Source organism: Kogia breviceps, chromosome 3 (genome assembly GCF_026419965.1).
Source record: "Kogia breviceps isolate mKogBre1 chromosome 3, mKogBre1 haplotype 1, whole genome shotgun sequence".
Taxonomy (NCBI): domain Eukaryota; kingdom Metazoa; phylum Chordata; class Mammalia; order Artiodactyla; family Physeteridae; genus Kogia; species Kogia breviceps.
In genome coordinates this window covers 41,394,971-41,420,650 of record NC_081312.1, presented here as the reverse complement: position 1 = coordinate 41,420,650, position 25,680 = coordinate 41,394,971, and the positions used below count along the sequence as shown (strand labels likewise).

At 38.8% G+C, this 25,680-nt stretch overlaps 1 protein-coding gene across 12 annotated transcripts in view; it reads left to right on the top strand.

The window, feature by feature from the left end:
* Window positions 1–7,212: 7,212 nt before the first annotated feature.
* PCNX4 (pecanex 4) overlaps window positions 7,213–25,680 on the top strand; it is a 59,309-nt gene continuing 40,841 nt past the window's right edge. For 5 of the 12 annotated variants that reach the window (XR_010839537.1, XM_067028394.1, XM_067028396.1 and 2 more), the window contains exons 1-6: window positions 7,213–7,537; window positions 17,741–18,485; window positions 23,722–23,901; window positions 23,990–24,504; window positions 24,751–24,851; window positions 24,977–25,099. Coding sequence is in view for 11 of the 12 variants with exons in the window: in XM_067028394.1 (XP_066884495.1) it covers window positions 17,797–18,485; window positions 23,722–23,901; window positions 23,990–24,504; window positions 24,751–24,851; window positions 24,977–25,099 (1,608 nt within the window). In the remaining variant the exon portion in view is untranslated. Of the gene's footprint in view, window positions 7,688–8,009; window positions 8,195–10,460; window positions 10,633–11,086; window positions 11,299–11,330; window positions 11,357–17,740; window positions 18,486–23,721; window positions 23,902–23,989; window positions 24,505–24,750; window positions 24,852–24,976; window positions 25,100–25,680 lie in introns of those variants that run through there. The other 7 variants (XM_067028388.1, XM_067028391.1, XM_067028390.1 and 4 more) reach the window with 7 other exon arrangements.

The window sequence follows — 25,680 nt, the reverse complement described above, 5'->3', positions numbered from 1 at the left end:
CTGGACGCCTAAACCAAACAACCCTAATATCATCACGACCAGGCTTATTTTATGGACAATGCTCAGAAATCTGTGGCTCAAACCACAGCTTTATGCCGATCATCCTCGAGCTAGTGCCCCTGAAAAGCTTTGAAAAATGATCTATCTCCGTGCTATAATCTCATTAAGAAGCTAATCTAGCGTTAACCTTTTTAAGTTAAAGATTGAGAGCCAAAGCTCCCCTTAATGATATGCCACAACTAGACACATCAACATGATCTCTTACTATCTTATCAATATACATAACTCTCTTTACCCTACTCCAACTGAAAATCTCAAATCATCTTTACTCCCCCAACCCAAAACTAACACCCACTAAAACACAAGAACAAGAGACCCCTTGAAACACCACATGAACCAAAATCTATTTGCTTCTTTCACAGTCCCGGTAGTACTGGGAATTCCCATCATCACCCTAATCATTATATTCCCCATTATTCTATTCCCAACACCAACCCGACTAATTAATAACCGGGTAGTCTCTATTCAATAGTGACTAACCAAGCTTACATCAAAGCAACTAATAAGTACACACAACTCCAAAGGACAGACATGATCTTTGATGATCATCTCACTTATCCTATTTATTGCCTCCACTAACCTCCTTGGGATATTACGTCACTCATTTACACCCACTACACAACTCTCAATAAACATGGGAATAGCTATCCCTCTATGAGCCGGCACTGTCATCATAGGCTTTCGCAACAAGACAAAAGCATACTTAGCCCATTTCCTGCCACAAGGCACACCCACTTTTCTCATCCCCATGTTAGTAATTATCGAAACCATCAGCCTACTCATTCAACCGGTAGCCCTGGCCGTACGACTAACTGCTAATATTACAGCAGGCCACTTACTAATACACCTGATCAGCATGGCAACCCTTGCACTAATAAACACGAGCCTACTTATGGCTCTTATCACATTCGTTATTCTCACCCTCCTAACTATTCTCGAGTTTGCTGTCGCCCTAATTCAGGCCTATGTATTCACCCTCTTAGTGAGCCTATATCTACACGACAACACATAATGACCCACCAGACCCACTCATACCACATAGTAAACCCAAGCCCTTGACCCCTCACAGGAGCTCTCTCCGCACTTCTCATAACATCAGGCCTAATCATATGATTTCACTTTAACTCGACTATCCTGTTGACCCTGAGCTTCTTGACGAATGCTCTAACAATATACCAGTGATGACGAGATATCATCCGAGAAAGTACCTTCCAAGGCCACCATACACCAACCGTTCAAAAAGGACTTCGATACGGAATAATTTTGTTTATTCTATCAGAAGTCCTATTTTTCACGGGCTTTTTCTGGGCCTTTTACCACTCAAGCCTCGCACCCACCCCTGAGCTAGGGGGGTGTTGGCCACCAACAGGCATTCACCCACTAAACCCCTTTGAAGTCCCACTTCTCAACACCTCCGTACTACTAGCCTCTGGCGTATCCATTACCTGAGCCCACCACAGCCTTATGCAAGGAGACCGCAAACACATACTTCAAGCCCTCCTTATCACAATCATACTCGGCCTTTACTTTACCTTACTACAGGCATCAGAATACTACGAAGCCCCTTTTACAATCTCGGACGGAATCTACGGGTCTACCTTCTTCGTAGCCACAGGTTTCCACGGACTGCACGTCATCATTGGATCTACCTTCCTTATCGTCTGCTTCCTACGCCAAATAAAATTCCACTTCACATCAAACCACCACTTCGGCTTCGAAGCAGCAGCCTGATATTGACACTTTGTGGATGTCGTATGACTATTCCTCTACGTATCAATCTATTGATGAGGCTCATAGTCCTTTTGGTATTAACTAGTACAACTGACTTCCAATCAGTTAGCTTCGGTGAACTCCGAAAAAGGACAATAAACCTCTTCCTGACATTACTAACAAACACAACACTAGCTCTTCTACTAGTACTCATCGCCTTCTGACTCCCTCAACTAAACACGTACGCAGAAAAAACAAGCCCCTATGAAAGCAGCTTCGACCCCTTAGGGTCGGCCCGTCTACCCTTCTCCATAAAATTCTTCCTAGTGGCTATTACCTTCCTTCTCTTCGACCTAGAAATTGCCCTCTTACTTCCCCTCCCCTGAGCAGTCCAAACAAACAACCTAAAAACAATACTTACCACAGCCCTGCTCTTAATCTCCTTACTAGCAGCTAGCCTGGCCTAAGAATGAGCCCAAGGGGGCTTAGAGTGAGCTGAATATGGTACTTAGTTTAAAACCAAACAAGTGATTTCGACTCACTAGACTGTGATCAAACTCACAAATACCAAGTGCCCCTAATCCACATCAACGTCATAATAGTCTTCACCATATCCCTTGTGGGCCTGCTAATATACCGGTCCCATCTAATATCCGCACTACTCTGCTTAGAGGGCATAATGCTATCACTATTCATCTTGACGGCCCTCATCGCTCTAGACTCACATTTTATCCTAGCCAGCATAGTCCCAATCATTCTCCTGGTATTCGCAGCCTGCGAAGCAGCCATCGGACTGGCCCTACTAGTTATAATCTCCAGCACATACGGCACCGATTACGTACAAAACCTCAACCTCCTCCGATGCTAAAGTTCATTGTTCCCACTATCATACTAGTACCCCTAACCTGACTATCAAAAAACAACCTAATCTGAATCAACTCCACAGCCCACGGCTTAATGATTAGCCTTACAAGTCTACTCCTCCTCAACCAATTCAACGACAATAGCCTTAACTACTCCCTAACATTCTTCTCCGACTCCCTTTCCATGCCACTTCTAATACTAACAATATGACTCTTTCCATTGATACTAATAGCAAGCCAATCACATCTCCTTAAAGAACCACCCATCCGGAAAAAACTCTACATTACAATATTAATTATACTGCAAACATCCCTCATCATGACATTCACCGCTACGGAACTAATCCTGTTCTACATCATATTTGAAACCACACTGGTCCCAACCCTCATCATTATCACCCGCTGAGGTAATCAAACAGAACGACTCAATGCAGGGCTCTACTTCCTATTCTACACACTAGTAGGATCCCTCCCACTACTAGTGGCACTGACATACTTACAAAACACAACAGGAACTCTAAACTTCCTCCTACTACAGTACTGAGCCGAACCCCTATCCGCCTCCTGATCCAATACCCTCAAATGATTAGCCTGCATGATAGCCTTCATAGTAAAAATACCCCTTTACAGACTACATCTTTGACTGCCCAAAGCACATGTAGAAGCCCCCATCGCAGGCTCCATAGTCCTTGCAGCCGTACTACTAAAACTCGGCGGCTACGGTATGCTACGAATCACACTCCTGCTCAACCCATTGACAGAACACATAGCCTACCCTTTCCTAATACTCTCCCTGTGAGGAATAATTATAACTAGCTCAATCTGCTTACGCCAAACAGACCTAAAATCACTCAACGCATACTCCTCAGTTAGCCACATAGCACTCGTCATCACAGCCATCCTCATCCAAACCCCCTGAAGCTACATAGGGGCCACTGCCTTAATAATCGCCCATGGCCTCACCTCCTCTATACTATTCTGTCTAGCAAACTCAAACTACGAGCGGATCCACAGCCGAACTATAATCCTGGCCCGAGGTCTACAAATCTTTCTCCCACTGATAGCAACTTGATGGCTGCTAGCAAGTCTAACAAACCTCGCCCTACCCCCCACCATCAACTTGATTGGAGAACTATTCGTAGTTATATCAACATTCTCATGATCAAACCTCACCATCATCCTAAGGGGAACGAACATCCTAATCACCGCCCTATACTCTCTATACATACTAATTACCACACAATGCGGCAAACACACCCACCACATCAATAACCTCACCCCATCCTTCACACGAGAGCACGCCTTAATAGCCCTACACATCATCCCCCTCCTACTCCTGTCACTTAACCCTAAAATCATTCTAGGCCCTCTCTATTGTAAGCATAGTTTAAAAAAAACACTAGCTTGTGGAGCCAGCGACAGAAGATGAAAACTTCTTACTTACCGAGAAAGTGCCGCAAGAGCTGCTAACTCATGCCCCCATGCCTAATAGCATGGCTTTTTCAAACTTTTAAAGGATAGTAGTTATCCATTGGCCTTAGGAGCCAAAAAATTGGTGCAACTTCAAATAAAAATAATAAACCTGTTCACCTCCTTTGCCCTGCTCACACTACTAATCCTAACCGCTCCCATCATAATGTCCAGCACAGATTTCTACAAAAATAACAAATACCAACTTTTTGTAAAAAATATCGTCCTCTGCGCCTTCACCATCAGTCTAATCCCAATAACAATATACCTCCACACTAATCAAGAAGCACTTATCTCAAACTGACACTGAGTTACCATCCAAACCTTCAAACTAACACTCAGCTTTAAAATAGACTACTTCTCACTCATGTTCATGCCTGTAGCACTATTCATCACTTGATCCATCATAGAATTCTCAATATGGTACATGCACTCCGACCCCAACATCAACCAATTCTTCAAATACCTACTTCTTTTCCTCATCACCATACTAATCCTTGTCACAGCCAACAATCTCTTCCAACTCTTCATCGGATGAGAAGGAGTGGGGATCATATCCTTTCTGCTCATTGGATGGTGGTTTGGGCGAACAGATGCAAACACAGCCGCCCTCCAAGCAATTCTATACAACCGCATCGGAGACATTGGATTTCTCGCATCAATAGCATGATTCCTTTCCAACATAAACACATGAGACTTACAACAAATCTTCGCACTCAACCAAAACACCCCAAACTTCCCCCTTATAGGACTAGTACTGGCCGCAGCTGGAAAATCAGCTCATTTCGGACTCCACCCCTGACTTCCCTCAGCAACAGAAGGCCCCACTCCAGTCTCAGCCCTACTCCACTCAAGCACAATAGTCGTAGCAGGTGTTTTCCTACTTGTCCGCTTCTACCCCCTAATAGAAAACAACAAACCCACCCAAACATTAGCCCTCTCACCACCTTATTTACAGCCATATGTGCCCTTACCCAAAACGACATCAAAAAAATTATTGCCTTCTCCACCTCTAGCCAGCTCGGCTTAATAATAATAACAATTGGCCTTAATCAACCCTATCTAGCATTCCTGCACATTTGCACGCATGCTTTTTTCAAGGCCATGTTATTCCTATGTTCCGGCTCCATCATCCACAACCTAAATAACGAACAAGACATCCGAAAGATAGGAGGACTATTCAAAGCCCTCCCCTTCACCACAACTGCTTTCATTATTGGCTGTCTCGCACTAACAGGAACACCATTTCTCACCGGATTCTACTCCAAAGACCCCATCATCGAAGCCGCCACTTCCTCTTATACCAACGCCTGAGCCCTACTACTAACACTAATTGCCACCTCCCTCACAGCCGTCTACAGCACCCGCATCATCTCCTTCGCACTACTAGGACAACCCCGCTTCCCCCCTCACGTTACATCAATGAAAACAACCCCCTATTAATCAACCCTATCAAACGCTTATTACTTGGAAGCCTTTTCACCGGTTTCATTCTATCCAACAGTATCCCCCCTATAACCACTCCCTTAACAACCATGCCCCTACACCTAAAACTAACCGCTCTTGCAGTAACAATCCTAGGCTTTATTATCGCACTCGAAATCAACCCCGACATGCAAAACTTAAAACACACCCACCCCTCAAACTACACCAAATTCTCCACTCTACTAGGATACTTTCCCACAACCCTGCATCGCCTGCTCCCCACCCTAAACCTAACAATAGCCCAAAAACTAGCAACTTCTTCACTAGATATGACTTGACTAGAAACAATCCTACCTAAAACCACAGCCCTTATCCAACTAAAAGCCTCCACACTAACTTCAAACCAACAGGGCCTTATCAAAACATACTTCTTATCCTTCCTTGCCACTATTACTCTTTCCATATTCCTACTTAATTACCCCGAGTAATCTCCATAACAACAACCACACCAACCAGCCCGTAATAACCACTAACCAAACTCCATAACTATACAACGCAGCAACCCCTGTAGCCTCCCCACTAAAAACCCCAGAACCTCCCTAGGAAAAGTCCTATCTGCAAATTGTATCCTCGAGAGCAAGTATATATGTACCTCATTGTCATGGATGGCGCCCACAGTTTTCTTCCATATGCTTTCAACAAACTACATTTTTCCTCTGGATAGATTTATATCTTCTTTTTTTATAAGCCTTGGCTTTCTTTTAATTAATACCAAAAGGTTTTCCCCATTATGGCCTGAAAACCTAAGTGCTTAAGAACTAAGCCGTCATTTTCAGTAAAGCCAGAAAAGAAACAAAAAAGGGCGCATTCATAGTTTTCAGATAAGGAGATCCTTATCTAAAGACAGTCCTCAAGCCAATCAGAAGTCTCATGTATGCAGAATTGCTAGGTTATCAATTACGTGGGAAAACTCGGGTACCTTGATACCGACAAATTGGCTTCAATGTTCCGGTACACGCACCTCTGAATCGTTAGAGACCAATTTAAAGATCTAAGGGGTCGCCTCCTGGGCTCCCAACTGGCAACTTGGAAGGTGTCCGGAACTTGGGGAAGCAATGAAACTCGGTGGAAAATGGAAACAGTGGGTGATGGGCATGTGTTTAATTTTTAAACTAGCAAAACTGGGGACTTCACGAGCACCCTGTAAAGATTCCCGGCCCTGAAATTAATACCACTAATAATAGTCTGCCAGTTTTTTTGTTTTGTTTTGTTTTTGATGGAACACGGTAACTCTGCCTTATTTTATTAATAAACAGATACTTTAGTGGCATGTTTCACTTATGGGTATTTTGGTTTCTAGTGTTTAAAATACAGTCACAAATCCAATCATGGGGGGAAAAATGCAATAAAGGGGCGACAGCGAACACGTCTATGTATGAAGTATCACTTAAAAGCATTTATTACCGTCGGTGTGTTGGGCGGTGACGGCCAAAGTGCGTCTGTGGTTAATGTAAATCGCAGGACCCTGAGCGGTTGGAGTCGCCCTACGCCCCGAACTCGTCAGTCAGATCACTGGGCACCTCACTCTCTAAAAATGGCGGCCGCTCTTCTATGCACCAGAGAGCACTATCCCAGAAGAACGTCACGTCACCAGGGCAACGACGCTCTTGCGTAAGGGCGCGACGCGGGTGAAAGTTCAGGGCTGACGCTGCGAACACTGCCGCCGCGTCTGGGCCTAAGGCGCGGCCGGAACCCAAGCGACTCCCAAGGTTTTCGGCCAGGCGAGCGTTGGCCCGGGCTTGGGAGCGAACGAAGCGCGCCTCTCCCTGCGCTCGGCCGCGCATGGCGGGCCGGAGGCTGGACGCCCAGACGCGACCTCAGGCTGAGGGGCGGGGCGAGCCGAGCGCCCGGCCCTCCCCAGAGCACGCGAGCTCCGTTCCGCGCAGGGTGGCGCCCGCTGGAGTTGACGTTAGCCATGGAAACGGGGAGCGGGTCGAGACGCCACCGCGGTAAGCTGGTTGCCCCGGCCGCCACATCTCTTCTGCCTCCGCGTTCGGGCCGCAGGCAGCCTCCCGGCGGGAGGGCCCTATACGGGTTTACCTGCAAAAACGTAGTCCCCGGGATGCCTTCGCATCCCCTCTTCCTTCAGGTGACTCGAGGTACGTTAGATCCCCGACACCCACCTGGGAACTTCTTGGTAGCCTTAATTTCCAAGCCTGTGCAGAGTGATTATTGCACTTTTTAAGACGTGAGATGAACTCAGTCGCTAGAGGCATCAATCTGGTGTGATTTTAATTTTCTTTCGTAAGGCAGCGTTAGCTCGTTGAGATTTAGCATTTTATTTCTAAGAGACACTTGCGAAATGGAAATTGGTCCTTTCAGTCTTAGTTTAGGGATGGCTTTGTTATCCCAATAAAGTTTACACACTATGCCCCTTGCTACTGTGTTCATTCTCTCTTTATCTCTCCTTTTGCCCCATAGTGGTCAAATCATGGACCCCTGAACAGGAGCAACTCTTTCCCCATTGATCTGCATCCTCTCTCCACAGCCCGCTGTTTGTCAAGGACCAACATTTACTTCAATGAAGTCTACTCCATCAGAAGTCACTTATCAGGCCTCAATCAATAAGAATTGATTTTCTCTCTTATTCGGCTGTATAATATTAGGTGGATTTTTCCTTTGTTAGCTCATTTCTGCATTTAGGGCAAAGACCATCCTTTATATTATTGGGTGTCTACAACCACCTATGCCAAATTTCCAAACCGTTATCATAGCATCCAAAGCCAGTTCAGATGTTGCCATTTTAGTAATTTAACTGTTTCGGCACCTGACCATTACTTTACAATTTCCTACTTAAAGAGATGCCTGCTAGTTATTAACTGCCGCAGAAAATACCACGTTGGGGATCTTTTCTGTTTCTTTTTCTTATGTAAGAACTTTATTGAGATAAAAATTCACATTCCATACAATTCAATGTTAAAACATTTTCATCACTCCCAAAAGAAGCACTGTACCCTTTAGCAGTCACTCTCCCTGCCCCCAGTTCTCACTATATCCACCAGCCCAGGCATACCCTAATCTGTTTTCTGTCTTTATAGATTTGCTGGTCCTGGTCATTTCATATAAATGGAATTATACAATATGTGGCCTTTTGTGATTGGCTTTTTCCACTTAGCATTCTGTTTTCAGGGTTCATTCATGTTGTGGCATGCATCAGTACTTCATTGTCATTTATAGTCTATTACGATTCCATTGTATGGATATATTACATTTTATTTCATCTGTTGATGGCCGTTTATATTGTTTCCATTTTTGGCTTTTAATAATATTTCTGCTATGAATGTTCATGTACAAATTTTTGTGTAGACTTACGTTTTCATTTCTCTTGGGTAAATACCTAGGAATGAAATTGTTAGGTCATATGGTAACTCTATGTTTAGCCTTTTGAGGAACTGCCAGACTGTTTCCAAAGCAGCTGCACTATTTTACATTATCCCTTGAGGGTTCTGATTTCTCCATAACCTCGGCAGTACTTGTTATTGTCCGTCTTTCGGATGGCCAGTCAAGTGGATTTGAAATGATATCTCATTGTCGTTTTGGTTTGCATTTCCCCAATGTATAATGTTGTTGAGCATCATTTTGTGTGCTTATACCGGCCATTGGTATATTATCTTTGGAGAAATTCAGATCCTTTGCCCATTTTAAAATTATTTGTTTTTTCATTATTAAGTTGTAAGAGATTTTTCTATATTCTAGATATAAATCCCTTAAAATATATATTTTTTGCAATAATTTTCTCCCATTCTGTGAGTTGTTTTCACTTTCTTCATGGTGAGAACCTTTTCTTTTAGACACTTTCCCCACCTTGTGTTTGTTTATGTCTTATCAAGCAGTCCTACCTGCCATGGTCCTGCTGGCTTAGCTAACAAAAGCTTCCTATTTTGACATTTGTAGATTTCTCTTAGGCCCACCTTCCTCTGAAAAGCCTTTTCCCAAATTTGTCCTTCTGTTTCTTAATTCACAAAAGAAACTTCCCTTTCATATGTCAGTAGCTTGGTGTGATTGAAAAACTCTGTCTTCCTCCAACTGACATTATGTGTTGGTTCAGTCACTTAATATCACTGGTTCTCAATTTTACTTTCTGTAAAATATATTGATTTATTTCTGGTAATTCATGTGAGTGGTAGACTTCATTTGCCTGATACTTGATTTTGAAGGAAGAGCTTATTAATCCATTTGAATTTATAATGGCTAAGATGTGTGAGGTGTGGGAAGGGTAGATTGGGATAGGAGCAGAAGTATTACTGGCAGTGCTGCACATTTATGATGCTCTGATGTGACCTTTGGCTATTTCCTACCATCTTAGTTTTCTGTAAGTAATGGAATGCTATCAGTTCATGTTCTAGTGTTGTACATTTGGGAAGTGTGAATTATAGAACCAACAACCCATCATTCCACCTGGGAAGCATTGCCAATACATAATCTGCAATAAATAGATCCTTTGAGCTATCTAATCACCCCTCCCATCCAGTTAGAGTTTTCCCTACATACCAATTCCTGTGAATTTACAGAAAACTCTTAAATTGAAAGACCCTTCAAAATCTGGAATTTGAAAAATTACTATTTTGTATAGCCAAAGAGATGTTAACGTCCTTGTTCTTTTTAGGCGCTTGGGTAGATTTTCCTTTTACTGGTAAGGGAGGAGTGCTTACTACATAATTGATAAACTAAAACACGAAATGTATTTTTCATCTTTAAGCACCAAATGTCTTTCAGAAGACTCTTCAAGAATCTAGCTGTTCATCCATGGCATAGCATTTGGTTCAGATCCCATAGAGTATTTTCATAATTACAGGAGTAACTGTCTTTGCATTTGTTTTGTTTGTTTTGCGGTACACGGGCCTCTTACTGTTGTGGCCTCTCCCGTTGCAGAGCACAGGCTCCGAACGTGCAGGCTCACTGGCCATGGCTCACAGGCCTAGCCGCTCCGCGGCATGTGGGATCTTCCCGGACCGGGGCACGAACCCGTGTCCCCTTCATCGGCAGGCGGACTCTCAACCACTGCACCACCAGGGAAGCCCTATCTTTGCATCTGTAGATTCCTGTTAGTACCCTCAACAGTTAGTACTTGGCTATCTAAAAAGTACACATATGTGTTCTGGTGATGACAGATGATTTCTATCCAGAGTAACTGAGAATTAAGTTGTTTCATATCTTTCCAGATTTAGTAAAATTTGACAAGTATATTAAAACGTAATAAGTTTCCTGAAAGTACAACAAAACTATAGTTGAGGTACAGTGCAGAAGTGCTCAGTAAATATGTGTGGATTCAATATCACCTCACACCTGTTAGGATAGCTGTTATAAAAAAAACAAAAGATAACAAGTGTTGGGGAGGATGTGGAGAAATTGGAAGCTTCCCACTGTTGGTGGGAATACAAAATGGCACATCGCACAGAAGTAGCACAGTTCTGAAAACAGTATGGGGAATCCTCAAAAAATTAAAAATAGAACTGCCATGTGATCCAGCAATTCTGCTTCTGGGTATTTATACAAAAGAACTGAAAGCAGGATCTTTCAACATATTTGCACTTTCATGTTTACTGAAGCATTATTCATAATAGCCAAAAAGTGTAAGGAAACCAAGTGTCCATCAGCTGATGAATGGATAAAGAAAATGTAGTATATACATAAAATGGTATATTAGTAAGCCCTAAAAAGGAAAGAAATCCTGCCATATGTGACAACATGGATGAGCCTTGAAGACATGGTAAATGAAATAAGACAATCATAGAAGGACAAATACTGCATGATTCCACTTACATGAGGTATCTAAAATCATCCAAGTCCTAGAAACAGGGAGTAAAATGATGTGCCAGGCACTTGGGGGAGGAATAAATGGAGAGTTGCTGTTAAACAAGTTTTAGTTATACAAGATAAATAAGTTCTAGAGATCTACTGTACACCATTGTGTTGCTAGTTAACAATACTGTATTGTACATTTGAAAATTTAAGAGGGTAGATCATATGTTAAGTGTCCTTGCCATAAAAAAAAATCTAATGTAATGGAACAGAAAATAAACGTGTGGATTCAATGAATGAAATCAACCAACAATAAAAGCAATATGCTTGATTTAAAAAAAAAAAGGAACCTTTGCTAACCAGAATCAGGCAATTGCTAAAACTTCTATTTCTAGGAATTCTTTTTGCCAAATTTAGAGAACTATAAATTCAGTATAATCCCCCCAAACTGCCACTTTTTGTTATCTCTTTCTTTGTTTTAAGGGATTTTCAGGCTGATATATTGCATGGTTGCTGAGTTAAAGTTTTGGTAACTAAGTACTCTTTTCTAGATCATTGCTAAATTGATCTTTGTTTCCTACCCTTTTGGATAATGGGTAAGAAATGTGGCTCAAATTCCAAAAAAGTAACATTTCTTTTTTTTTTTTTTTTTTTTTTTTTTTTGTGGTACACGGACCTCTCACTGTTGTGGCTCTCCCATTGCGGAGCACAGGCTCCGGACGCGCGGGCTCAGCGGCCATGGCTCACGGGCCCAGCTGCTCCACGGCATGTGGGATCTTCCCGGACCAGGGCACGAACCCGCGTCCCCTGCATCGGCAGGCAGATTCTCAACCACTGCGCCACCAGGGAAGCCCCAAAAGTAACATTTCTATGGCTATTTTGTTGGCCTGCTTTCAGAGTAGCATATGAAGAAAGCATATGGCCTAAATGATTATTGTGATGTCACGTTTATCCCTTAACTTCTCTTTTCACAACTTTAATTTTTTTTTTCCCTAAGCCTTGAGCCATTTTTCATTTTAACATGTTGGAGGTAGCAGCCATATAAATGCATCAATCTGTCTTTAACAGTCTTTCAGAGTATATGCCAAATTCTCATTCAGGGAGTTAGTTTTAATTATTCTGAATTTATTTTTTCATGCTACTAATCCAGATTAGGACTTAGAAGATCTCTCTATAGAAATGTAACTGTCATTTCATACAAAGAAAATATTTTTGAAGTATTCCAGGATCTGTAATTAAAGTTTAAGTCAAACAGTACCAATTTATCCTAATTTTTGCCTAAATGAATTTACAGTATCTGTCATGTAATCCTCTTTTATCCTTAAAATACTAGAAAAAACAACCTGATGCACTTGCTACCTATCAAATTTCCATAATTTTTTTTCTTGTGTACCTTTGTTAATGACATTCCTCCTTAACTGGTATATCATTTTAACTCTACTTCACCTACCTAAATCTTTAAGGTTGTGATTGAAGCCCAGGCCAATATTTCTGAAAGCAGTTTCCATAAAACACTGCACACATGATCTGTTATTAGATATCAAGGGAAAAATGGGTTCCAAGGACAAATAAGTTTGGAAAACTCAGATGACATATTTTAAGCAGATTTGCAGTGGTATTTTTTTTAACTTGAAGATGTCTCAGAGTCTTTAGTCTGCTGATATCCATTGTGACTCTTCAAGATTACAGTCTGGTATATAGTTTCTCAAACTTCTTTGACCACAGACACCTTTTCAAAAAACATTCTGTAGGGCAAACAATCCTGTATCCTTCAGCCTTTCTTTTTATATTCCATTAAAATAAATCGCCATCCCAGTGTCCTCCCACATTTTCCTAAGGCTTCTTGAGGGAACTTATACCCTTCATACTTTTTCGTCTGCCCTCACTTTATTATCGCTCCTGCCTTATTTTGCCTCTTGTGTCTGCCGTTCTTCCTGTTTTGCTCTCCCAGTAAGAACTAGCTGTGCTTTCCTGGTAATGAAGGAGATTAAAGTGTAGCATAAGACAAGGAGCAAATTAAAATTGGACTTCTGACATGTTAAAATCCTCTAGCCATTTCCTTCTCCATGGGAGAAACACAGCCATGTTTCTCCCTCAGGCCCATCCTGCTACAGTATGACTGGGATACTATACTGCTTTAAGCAAAATCTTCTCTGAGCCAATAGTACTACCATTAGACCATACTATCATTTAGTCCATAAGAAAAATAAATGAAGATACTTTCCAAACATTTAAAAACTGGGAATAAAGAGTTTATGGGTTTACTGTTTTGAATGGGGCAGGATATACTGGAAGAAGTTTTCAAAACCAGTAAATAACATCCAACTTCCCTTTTAACAACAATATTTAATGTTCTCCAACTTTAATCATCTTACTTAAGCTATGCCAGTAATGTACTAAATACATGCCTTTCTGTGCCAAGGTACAGTATTTTACTAAATATTATGGAGAATCAGAAGTATCTCAAGATTTGGCCCTTACCCACAAATAGCTTAATAGTAGAGAAAAGAAAAACATTTGAACAGATAACATGTAAAGAGGTGAACAATACAATAAATGCCCTCTGTTGATACATGTTACAAGATGAGTACTATGAACAAGCAATGTTTTTGATACACAGATAGGAGAGAGGCATAGTTTGTTCTAAGTGTTCTGCAAAATTTTCAGAAAGGATTAGACTGAATCTTGAAAGTTGACTAAGATTAGTAATTATGGAAGGAAGGAGAAGACATCCTGGGCAAAGGAAAGGGTATGTGCATAGGCACCCAGAAGGCCACAGGATGTGTTTGCAGGGCATGGGTTGAGAGTTCTAGAGGATATTTGATACTTTAAAGAGGTGTCAAAATGTTATATGTAAAATACACACAAACACAGCCTAGTGAGTATGACTTCTGAAATTTTTTACATTTAGACACACCGAATAACCATGTATACAGACAAGTGTGTGTACTTTTTTTTCTAATACAAATGGGATCATCACTGTGTGTATTGTACTTTGCAGTATATTGTGGGCATCTTTCCATGTTTCCAAATCAACAGTAGATCTTGAGAGTATTCCACTGTTTGGAATATAATCACAAAGTATTCCATCAAATGGGTAAGAACATTTAAACTAAATTTACAAAAGACTCAGAAGTACTAAAAGGTTAATGAATATGGGTGGTAACATGCAGCTAGATAATCTAGTTTATAAGGTATCTTCAATTTCTGGCTTCCTTTCCCAGCGAGCCATCTCACCTTGTTCCTCACTTGCCTCAGTGGAGAAGGAGGGGCCAGCTTTTACCTAACTCCCTGGGGAAATTTCAGGTACATCTAGATTCTTCAAAATCCTCAGGCCAGCCATCCAAGCTCAATTTCCTGTCTGGTAGCATCATCCATGGATAATTGAAATCAGAATCTTTACCCACACTCATAGTAGCATATCCTTACTTACCTATGGCTTGTACTGAACAAGCATATCAGTACAATACACTGACATCACTGACATCGGTACAGGAGATATGCTCATTCATAGGGGAGGGAGGCAATCTTTTCATTTTCTGAGATTAAACCATCAACCGCTAAGGTTCCATTTGGCACTGTGGTTCTGCTATTTTGTGAGTACTTGCAGGGCTGTCATGTGAGTAAAAGCTATGACTTTCTATATAGAGCTAAGGCCAGTAGCTGGAAGATATAAGACTATAAGTGTTTACAGTATAAAGAATTTCCCAAAAGTATAGCAAGAGGTGCTCTAAGGTAGTAATTAGTGATGACCAGAAAACCTTTTATGATACCCAAAAGCTCCCTCCATGGCTGATGTTGGTTGGGTAGAAGTGACTTGCAGAAAGACTCTTTTAAACTGACAGGAAGAAAGGTTACTTTAAGATGGCTTTAAATTTTTTTTGTGTGGTAAAATACACAGAGCATAAAATTTACCATCTTGACCATTTCTAAGTGTACAGTTCAGTGATACTCAATGCATTCACATTGTTGTGCAAGCATCTGTCTCTCCCCGTGATTCTTTTCGTCTAGTAAAACTGTATACCAATTAAACAGTAACGACCCATTCTCCTCTCCCCTCAGCCCATGGCAACCACTATTCTGCTTTCTGTCTGTGATTTTGACTACTCTAAGTAGTTTGTAGATTTATATAGTATTTGTCTTATTGTGACTGGCTTATTTCACTACACATAATGTCCTAAAGTTTCACCCATGATATAGCAATTTGCAGGATTTTCTTCCTTTTAGGGGTGAATAATATTCCATTGTATGTATATACTGAATTTTGCTTATTTATTCATCCTTTGATGAACACTTGCTTTGCTTCCACCTTTTAATTATTGTGAATAATGCTGATGTAAACGTGAGTATACAAATTATTTCTTTGAGACCCTGCTTTCAATTCTTTGTAGTATATATCAAGAAGTGGAATTCTTAGATCATATGGTAATTCAATTTTTAATGTTTTGAGGAACTACCATACTGTGTTCCATAGCAACTGTACCATTTTACCTTCCTACCAACAGTGCACAGGATTCCAATTTTTCCACATCCTTGGCAACACTTATTTTCTGGGTTTTTTTTTTTTTTTGATAGTAGCTATCCTAATGAACATGAAGTGTTATCTCATTATATTTTGATTTGCATTTCCCTAATGATGAGTGATGTTGAACATCTTTTCATGTACTTATTGCCATTTGTATATCTTCTTTAGAGAAATGTCTGTTCAAGTTCTTTGCCAGTTTTTGAATTAGATTGTTTGTATTTCTGTTGTTGAGTTTTAGGCGGTCTTTATATATCCTGGATAGGAGGTCTTTATATATCCTGGATATTCATAACTTATTTTTTCTCCCATTCTGTTAATTGTCTTTTCACTCTGTTGATAGTGTCTTTTGATGCACATGATTTGATTTTTGTGAAGTCCATTTTGTCTATTTTTTTCTTTTGTTACCTGTACCTTTGGTGTCATACCCAAGAAGTCATTGCCAAATCCAATATCAGAAGCTTTGTCCTATGTTTTCTTTTAAGAGTGTTGTTGTTTTAGGCATTATACTTTAAAGCTCTTGATCCGTTTTGAGTTACCTTTTGTATATGGTGTTAAGTAAGGAGCTAACTTCATCCTTTTGCATGTGGACACCCAGTTTCCCCAGCACCATTTTTTTGCAGACTGTTCTTTCCTCATTGAATGGTCTTGGCACCCTTGTCAAATATTTGACTGTATATGTGAGGGTTTATTTCTGGACTCTTTATTCTATTCTATTGGTCTATATGTCTATCTTTATGAAGATGGCTTTAAACTTAATTTTTCATTTCTAACTTAGTATATGACCCCTGAGGTAATGCTTCACTAGCTGATCTCCTTAACAGGCAACTGTTTTTCAGAAACAGGAAAAGGGAAAGTTGAAGAGAACAGAATCCATATTATTTGATCCTTAGTTTTTTATGGCCCTTAAATGAAATAATCTAGACTAAAGCATATATGGGTCCTTTTATTATTTCATGTTTTACTAGTTCTGGTAGATTTTTGGAAACTGACAAGAGAAAGAGAGACTAAAAATTGAGTCAGGAAGTGGTTTGCATGTGGTAACATAGTGATAATATGCTTAATAATAAGCATGTAATCTGACTCTTGGAGTCTTTTGGTTTCCAGTTCATTGTCCTTCCTACTGCATGTTGAGCTGCCAGTGGCTTTTTATTGAAATGCTACTATTTTAGCAGAGTTTGACTTTTTGAATTATCAGAAAAGCCCAAGTTTACTATAATTGTTAAGTGATGTGACTAACACTTAGTATTTCTATTTTCCACTTCTATTTCCATTTCAATTCAAAGGAATTATAGAGAATATCCTTATTTTATAGAGCAGGGGTTGGCAAACTATGGCCCACAGGCTAATCTGGCCCATAGCCTGTTTGTGTAAATACTGTAAAGTTATATTGGAAGACAGCTACTAATATCTACTTATCTATGGCTGCTTTTCTGCAACAACAGCTGGGTTGAGTCATTGTAACAGAAAAATATTTACTATTTGACCCTTTATAGAAAAATTTTGCTCACCCTTGTAATAGAAAAGTTAAGAAACAAACAACAGAAGCACTCAGGGAAATGATCGGTTAAACCACTAGCAGATTTGGGTTGAGAGTACTGGCTTTTTGAACTTTCCTTTGACCTCAAAATCCGAAAATGTGGGTTACTTAAGAAATTCCAAGTTTATCTAAGTTCCAGATAAATTAGTAGTGAATATGACTTTTTTCCAAATAAAAAAAAAGCACTTAGCAACTATTTGTTTTGTGCCAAGTATGTGTCAGGCAATGGGAAGGAGCTAGAGAAGTGAAGTTACAAATCCTGCACTAAGGAACTAATGGAAATATGGGATTTTTCTCCCTCATGTTTTAAGTATATTTTCAAATAGTGATTTTTTTTCTTTTTCTTAGAGACCGCTGTGTTTCAGAAAAGGATGTGACTTTCAGAATAATCCTGAGTGAGAAGGATGTGTCCAGATGTGCCTCTGCTGAATGATTACAAACAGGACTTCTTTCTGAAGCGCTTTCCACAGACTGTTCTTGGAGGCCCTCGACTCAAGTTAGGCTATTGTGCCCCTCCTTACATATATGTTAATCAGATTATCCTTTTTTTGATGCCATGGGTTTTGGGTGGAATAGGGACACTTTTGTACCAGTTAGGCATCCTGGAAGACTATTATACAGCAGCACTTTCAGGTGGACTAATGCTTTTCACTGCATTTGTCATCCAATTCACAAGTTTATATGCCAGAAGCAGATCGGTGACAGTGGAAAGAATGCTGACCACAGATATCTTAGCAGAGGAAGATGAGCATGAATTTACAAGTTGTGCTGGTGCTGAGACCATCAAATTTCTAATTCCTGGCAAAAAACATACAGCCAATACCGTTTTTCATTCTGTTCTTGCTGGCTTAATGTGTGGTCTTGGAACATGGTATTTGCTCCCGAATAGAATAACCCTGCTGTATGGCAGTGCAGGAGGCACTGTTGTACTATTTGCCTTTGGATGGATGACATTGTGTATAGGAGAATATTCACTAATTGTAAACACAGCTACAGAGACTGCAACTTTCCAAACCCAGGATACTTATGAAATCACTCCTCTTATGAGACCTCTTTATATTTTTTTCTTTGTTTCTATAGATCTTGCACACAGGTAATAAGCTATCAAATACTTTATAACTTTATTTTTAAGCATACATAGTAAGAGCACTCTCCTTAATATTAAAAGAAAAGAATGTATGAATTAAAAGTCATCAAACCTTTGGGTGATAGGTTGTTTTGATGAATAATCTCATAGGACTAATCTTTGTTAAACATTCATCCTAAAACAGTAATTAAATCTTGTTGAAGAATAAAAAGAAAACCCTTTATAAGTTAAGGTAAATAAGCAAAATTTCAATACTGTGTTTTACTTTAAATAAGGAGCTATGAATCTGTAAGATAGCCTGGGTGAAACCTGTGAAATGAGATGGAACTTTGCTGTGAAAGGAAAATAGAGAATTTAAAATTTATACACATAAATGTTAATGCACAGATTGAGTGGATTTAAGATGAATAGAATAACTTATTTAATTTTGTTATCGTAATTATATAGAATATTGATTTTTTAAAAAATCAATTTGCTATGGAAGAAAAGAAGAAAATAGCAATTTTAAACAAAATTATTTGATGACTTCTTTTGCTTGCCTTTTCTAAATCTAACATTTCTTTCTCTGTTCCTATAGATTGCAGCTTTCTCTATCACAGGTAGAAATGTACAGGCACCACTTCATGGACTGTTTGTACCACCCTCATTCATTTATTAAATCCCTAACCCCCAATGTGGTGATATTTGGAGATGGGGTCTTTGGGAGCTAATTAGGATAATGAGAGTGGGGCCCTGGTATGATGGGATTAGTACCCTTATAGGAAGACACACTAAAGAGCCTGATTTCTCCCTCCAACATATGAAAATGAAATGAGAAGGCAGCTGTCTTCAAGCCAGAAAGAGAGTTTTCACCATACCCTGATCATGGTGGCACTCTAATCTCAGACTTCCAGACTCCAGGTCTGTGAGAAATAAATTTCTGTTGTTTAAGTCACCCGACTCTATGGTATTTCATTATGAGCTGGCTAAGATTTTGATACCAAGAAGATGGGGTGCACCCATAACAAATACCTAAAAGTGTAGAAGCGGCTTTGGAACTGGGTAATGGGTAGAGGCTGGAAGAGTTTTGAAGTGTGTGCTAGAAATGTGGACATTAAAGGTAATTCTGGTGAAGTCTCAAGACAGCAGTGAGAGCATGTTATTGGAAACTGGAGGAGAGGGCGATCCTAGTCATAAAGTGGCAAAGAACTTAGCTGAATCATTTTCTAATATTTTGTGAAAGGTAGAACTTGAGAGTGATAAATTTGGATATATAGCCGAGGAGATTTCTAAGCAAAGTGTTGAATGAACAGCTTGATTTCTCCTGACAGCTTATAGTAAAATATAAAGGAGAGAGATGAATTGAAGAAGCAATTGCTAAACAAAATGGAACCAGAACTTGAAGATTTGGGACATTTTCAGTCTATCCATATTGCAAAAAATGAGAAAGCATGTTCTGAAGGGAACACCAGGGGTGTGGCTGGACTGTCGCTCAGTGAAGAGTTTCTGGGATTATAAGAGCAGAAACACTTCCACTTTGAACTAAAGATGTAATGGATGAATGCTATTAAAGTTATTAAATTTGACAGGACAGGGATATTAGAGCTATTTGATGGTGAACATGGCACTTTTCTTAAGCACCAAATGATCCTAAAAGTGATTCAGAGATTATCAGGTTTCAACAAGCTAGAAAGCCTCTTCTGGAAGCCTTGGGGCTGGTACTACCCTGCAGAGCTCTTGGGGTGGGACCCTGACCTAGAACTATTTGGGTGACATTGCTGCCCTGGGGGCCTGGAGGGCAGAGTATGAAACCAAAGAGGATTATTCTACAACCTTAAAATGTACTGGAATTTGCCTTGCCAGATGTTGGACTTTTTTGGGGACCTATCACCCCGTCTTTCCTGTTTCTCCCTTTTGGAATGGGAATGTCCATCCTTTGCCCGTCCCACCACTGTGTTTTGGAAGCACATAACTTTTCTGGTTTCACAGGTTCACAGCTGGAGAGGATTTTGCCTCAGGATGGACTTTAGAGTTGATGCTGGAATGAGTTAAGAATTTTGTGGCTGTTGGGAAGGAATGAATGTATTTTGCATGTAAGAAGAACATGAATTTGGGAGATCAGGGTGGAATGTTATGGACTGAATGTGTGTGTCTCTTCAAAATTCTTCTGTTGAAGCCCTAACCCCCAATGTAGTGATATTTTGAGAGGATCTTTGGGAGGTAATTAGGTCATCAGGGTGGCCCTAGTTCCTGATGGAATTGATGCCCTTATAAGAAGAGACACCAGAGAGTTCCATCTCTCTCTCTTTCTCCACTATGTGAGGATACAGTGAGAAGTTGGCTCTCTGCAAGCCAGGAAGAGAGTTCTCATCAGAGCCCAATCATAATGGCACTCTGATCTCAGATTGTGAGAAATAAATTTCTATTGTTTGAGCCACCTAGTCTATGGTACTTTGTTACGGTAGCCCAAAAGAAGACAAGGCATTTAAAAATATATAGCCAGTTTGTGTACTGAAACTGACCGATTCTTAGATGTCTGCTATTCCTTAACTCTTAACCTCTTCTAATTGTGCTACATTTATGGACCAAAGAACATAGTACCCTTGTAGTTCTTCACCTAGTCAAATATTGTAAGAGGAGAATTAATTTATGGAAATTCTATTGTAATTGATTTCTTAGTACCACTACCATTTACTAACTATAAAATATATTACAATTAAAAACTTGATTTTGAAAAATTAGCAATAAAATTGAATTTAAATGTATATGTATACATTTGACCCCTTTTGAAAGATTTATTTATAAGATTTTTACTTTCAGAATATAAATTATTGAGTTACTATCTCACTGTGCCATTTCTGATATCAGAAATTACCTGCTATAAAATATCTTTGCATTTAAATGATGCCCTAGGTTCTTTTAATCTTTTAAAAAATCTCAGTTAATTTACAATTTGGTTACCTTGACTGATTACTCATTTTTCATTTCTCGATAAAAGAGCATAAAATGGTTTTTATTTACTATATTCAAGTTGGATTTAATATACAGTTTTAATGTTTACAGTTTAATAATTATAAAAAGATTTTTTCAACTATAACTAAAAGACAGAGGCAGTCCTTGAATCTATTTTTAAAGAAAATATGAAGTTTATATAGAAAAATTACCTCCCATTTCGAATTTAGAAAAATTTTATCTTCTTAGTAACAAAATAATAATCAAGATGTTCTTTATGCAGTAGTAGGTGTGATACTGCATATAAATACTGTATGAAATGTGTACTCTATTCGAATTTGGAGAGTTGTCAGATACGTCAAGTTGTATCTTAATATTCTTTCAGAGAATGTGAAAGTTGAAGAGACAAGCCCTACAGTGTAGTGATCTTTTGTCTTCCTGCATTCTTTAGTCTACCTAGTACAGTTGTATATTAATAATTTTAAATGACTTTTTCTACGCATTTTTATTGAAGACAAGTGTGAAACCTTCAGTGCTTAGTTCATAGACTCTCCAGAACTGTTTGAATGAATGATGCACGTTTATATCATCTTAGCCACTACATATTAGGAACATCATTTTCTGGGCATGTGGATCTTAGTGAGTGTACAGAATTTGAAATATTTTTATGGTTGTTAGAAAAACAGTTTTTTCTTGCGGGCTTAGATTTTTTTGCTCTAGAAAATTACTGTTACGTTATCAGAAATTTTAGGATTTAAACATTTTTCTGTTGTAAAAGAACCACAGTAATCATCTGTGTGATCATCCTGAGTCATACACACAGGAAAGTAATCACAATGTTTGGTTATTTCAATTATGTATTCTTATATTGTGCTATCCTTGTGTATAAACACTTTTCTGTACTATTGCTTGTTTACTTTAAGAACAAAAAGATATTGGGGGGGGTAAAATAGAACTTGGGTAACATATTTCCTAAGTATACATTATTTTTACACAAATTATCCTTTCCTTGAATATGTTAGCAAGAGAAGTGTTGTCTTTAAAAAAAAAAAACTGTACAAATCTACATGTTTTCCTTGACCTTCCTGTGGCTTATTGTGTGTGGTTTGATTTTCTTTTTTGTTACTGGAGTGTTTTCTTCTCAGAATGAAATGAATTTTATTTTAAAACTACACTACAGAAAGTATTATCCTCTAATATAGCATCACATTGTTAACCTTGTGTTCGTTAATTCTCTCTGCTTATAAAAATTTGAAGGACATACATTATGAAGCAGACTGCATTAGCTGGCATCGTCCTGATACCTGTGTAAGGAAGCACATCATACCATTATTATAATCATAGTTGCTATGCATTTGCTTCTCGGCTGTTAACATACACTTAAGTGTATAAATATTAGTTGCCTTTCTCCTTGACTTTGATTCCTAGCAGCTCAGATATTCAAGTACAATTATTATGCTCTAAGTTTTGAGATTTAGTTTTCTCTTTTGAAAGTTGTCTTTGGAACTCCATAAGTACTACAGCGTTGTTGGTTTCCAGGCAAGGTGTTTGGCTAACCTTATTCCAAAAACTTAGTAACATATTGATAATTTTTATTCCTCTGTGCTTTAAAGTGTTTGTTAAATTATTTGAAACAATTTGATAATGTTACTTTTAACTGATAAGTGCTGTACCAAAAACTAGTTTCTCCACTTGAGATAGAAGCCTTCACTAATTTATGAGACTGTGTTGTACAAGTTTGTGTTCTCAAATCCATATCACTTCATACAAAATAGAAACAATATTATATGTTTGTTAAATTCCCAGGCTAACCCACAGAGACATGTTCATAACCTAGTTGCTGACCTCTGATTTTAAATATACTGATTTCAAATTCCAGGACCTGGGAGCAAGACAGTACAGGAGAGAGTAGGAAAAAGAGAAAAGCTTACTCTCTTTGCTAGCTACTAAGATATGAACAGCAGGAAGGCTTTGGCTTTCCCAGGGTTGCTTGCAATTTTAAATTTAAAATTTTTAAACTATAGAATCATTGGTGGAATTGCAGCCAATGTAGTTTAAGGATTTAAGGGAGAAATATTTTCGCCCTGTACTACACTTGTATACAATTGAGTACTTGCTGGTATAGAGGAAGGACAGTGGTCACAATTTATGTTTTTGATCTTTTGCAATTTGGGGTTAGGACCTTCCTGTAAATATTCTTTTGTTTCAGGGCAGAGGGGTGTAGAGGGAGGTGTATGTGTTTTGTTTTTCCTTTAAAGATCTTCTTGTAATTATTGTTTTGTATGATATAAATATTTTCTTTTTATTGTAGGTTTATGGTAAATATACCAGTTCTAGAACAAATGAATCAGATTTTACACGTCTTGTTTATATTTTTACCCTTTCTGTGGGCACTCGGGACCCTACCCCCACCTGATGCACTTTTCTTATGGGCAATGGAGCAGGTTTTAGAGTTTGGCCTTGGAGGCTCATCTATGTCAACCCACCTACGGTAATTATTTTAAATATTAAACTGATATGTAATTTATTCTCAAAGAACATTTTTCTTTTCAAGCAGATCTTTTTTTTTCCCTCTGCAGGTTGTTAATAATGTTCATCATTTCTACTGGAACAGCTGTAACATCATATTTCATTCCCAGCACTGTTGGTGTGGTTCTTTTCATGACTGGACTTGGATTCTTACTGAGTCTTAACCTAAGTGAGATAGTTTTTGGCTTCAAACACAGTGTGACCGGACACAGAGTGGGAACCAAATCTAAGGCTTTACCCAGTGGTTTGGAAAAACAGTTTACTTGGAAGGAATACCTTTTCTACAGCATTGTATTAGTCTTGGCTCTCTTAGAAACTGGTTTGTTGCATCACTTTGCTGATTTCTCACAGATTTCCAAAGACAGTCCCCAGGCTATTGTTGGCTATATTTTGATGATATTATTTATAATACTATGGATACTTAAAGAAATTCAAAGTGTCTATATATTTGGAATTTTCCGGAACCCTATCTATCCAAAGCATGCACAGACTGTGACTTTATTCCTAGAGAAGCAAACAAAGCTCACGAAGATTGGCATTGTCAGACGGATTTTGATAAATCTAGGTAGGAAGACAAATATTAATAAATTTGTATTTTATCTAGGAAGTGTACAAAAATATTATGGAATTCCTGTATTTGTATAATATTATACTGCATACAAGTGTTTATTCTTTTATGTTTTGGTTTATTTATTGGTTTTTTTAGCTCATTGCTTAAATGTGCTCATAAAAATATTCATAGGCCAAAATAAAATATAGTAGAAGGGATTATTTTGCCTTCATTAAATTTGTCTCTTTTTGTTTGCCTTAGTGTCACCTTTTGCTATGATAGCATTTCTTTCATTGGACAGTTCCTTACAAGGACTCCACTCTGTGTCTGTCTCCATTGGATTCACAAGAGCTTTTAGAATGGTAATGCTAATATGCACTTAATAGTATTTTCCTATTCCCAAATTTAATTATGATTTTGTTTACTCTAACAGTTTACTTAGATTATCAAATTCTGCCTAATAAAGTGATAAATTTGTGTACTGCAGGTATGGCAGAATACAGAAAATGCTTTATTGGAGACAGTCATTGTATCAGCAGTGCACTTGTTGATCTCCAATACAGACATATGGTGGAACAGAAACCTGGATACAGGAATCAGACTCTTACTGGTAAATATACTTTTAACAGCTTTAATGAGATGTATTTCATATACCACAAAATCATTCACTTAAAGTGTAAAGTTCTGCGGTGTATATTTAGAACTTTGCAGCCATCACCACAATCTAATTTTAGAATATTTTCAACATCCCCGAAAGAAACCTCATACACATTAATAGTCATTTCCATTCTGCTCTCCATCTCATCTACTTCTTACTTCAGCCCCAGCAACCATTAATCTACTTTCTGTCTCTAAAGATTTGCCAATTCTGGACATTTCACACAAATATGATTATACAATATGTTGTCTTTTGCATCTGGCTTCTTTCTCTTACATGTTTTCAGCATTCATCCATGTTGTAGCATATATCAGTATTTTATTCTTTTTTATTGCTGAAAAATATTCCATTGTATGGATATATCACATTTAGTTGATTCATTCATTAAATTATAGATATTTAGGTTGTCGCCACTTTTTGACTATTATGAATAATGCTGCTATGAACATTCAAGTACAAGTTTTTATATGGACATGTGAGTTCATTTCTGTCAGGTATGTCTACCTAGGACTGGAATTTCAGTTACGCATGAA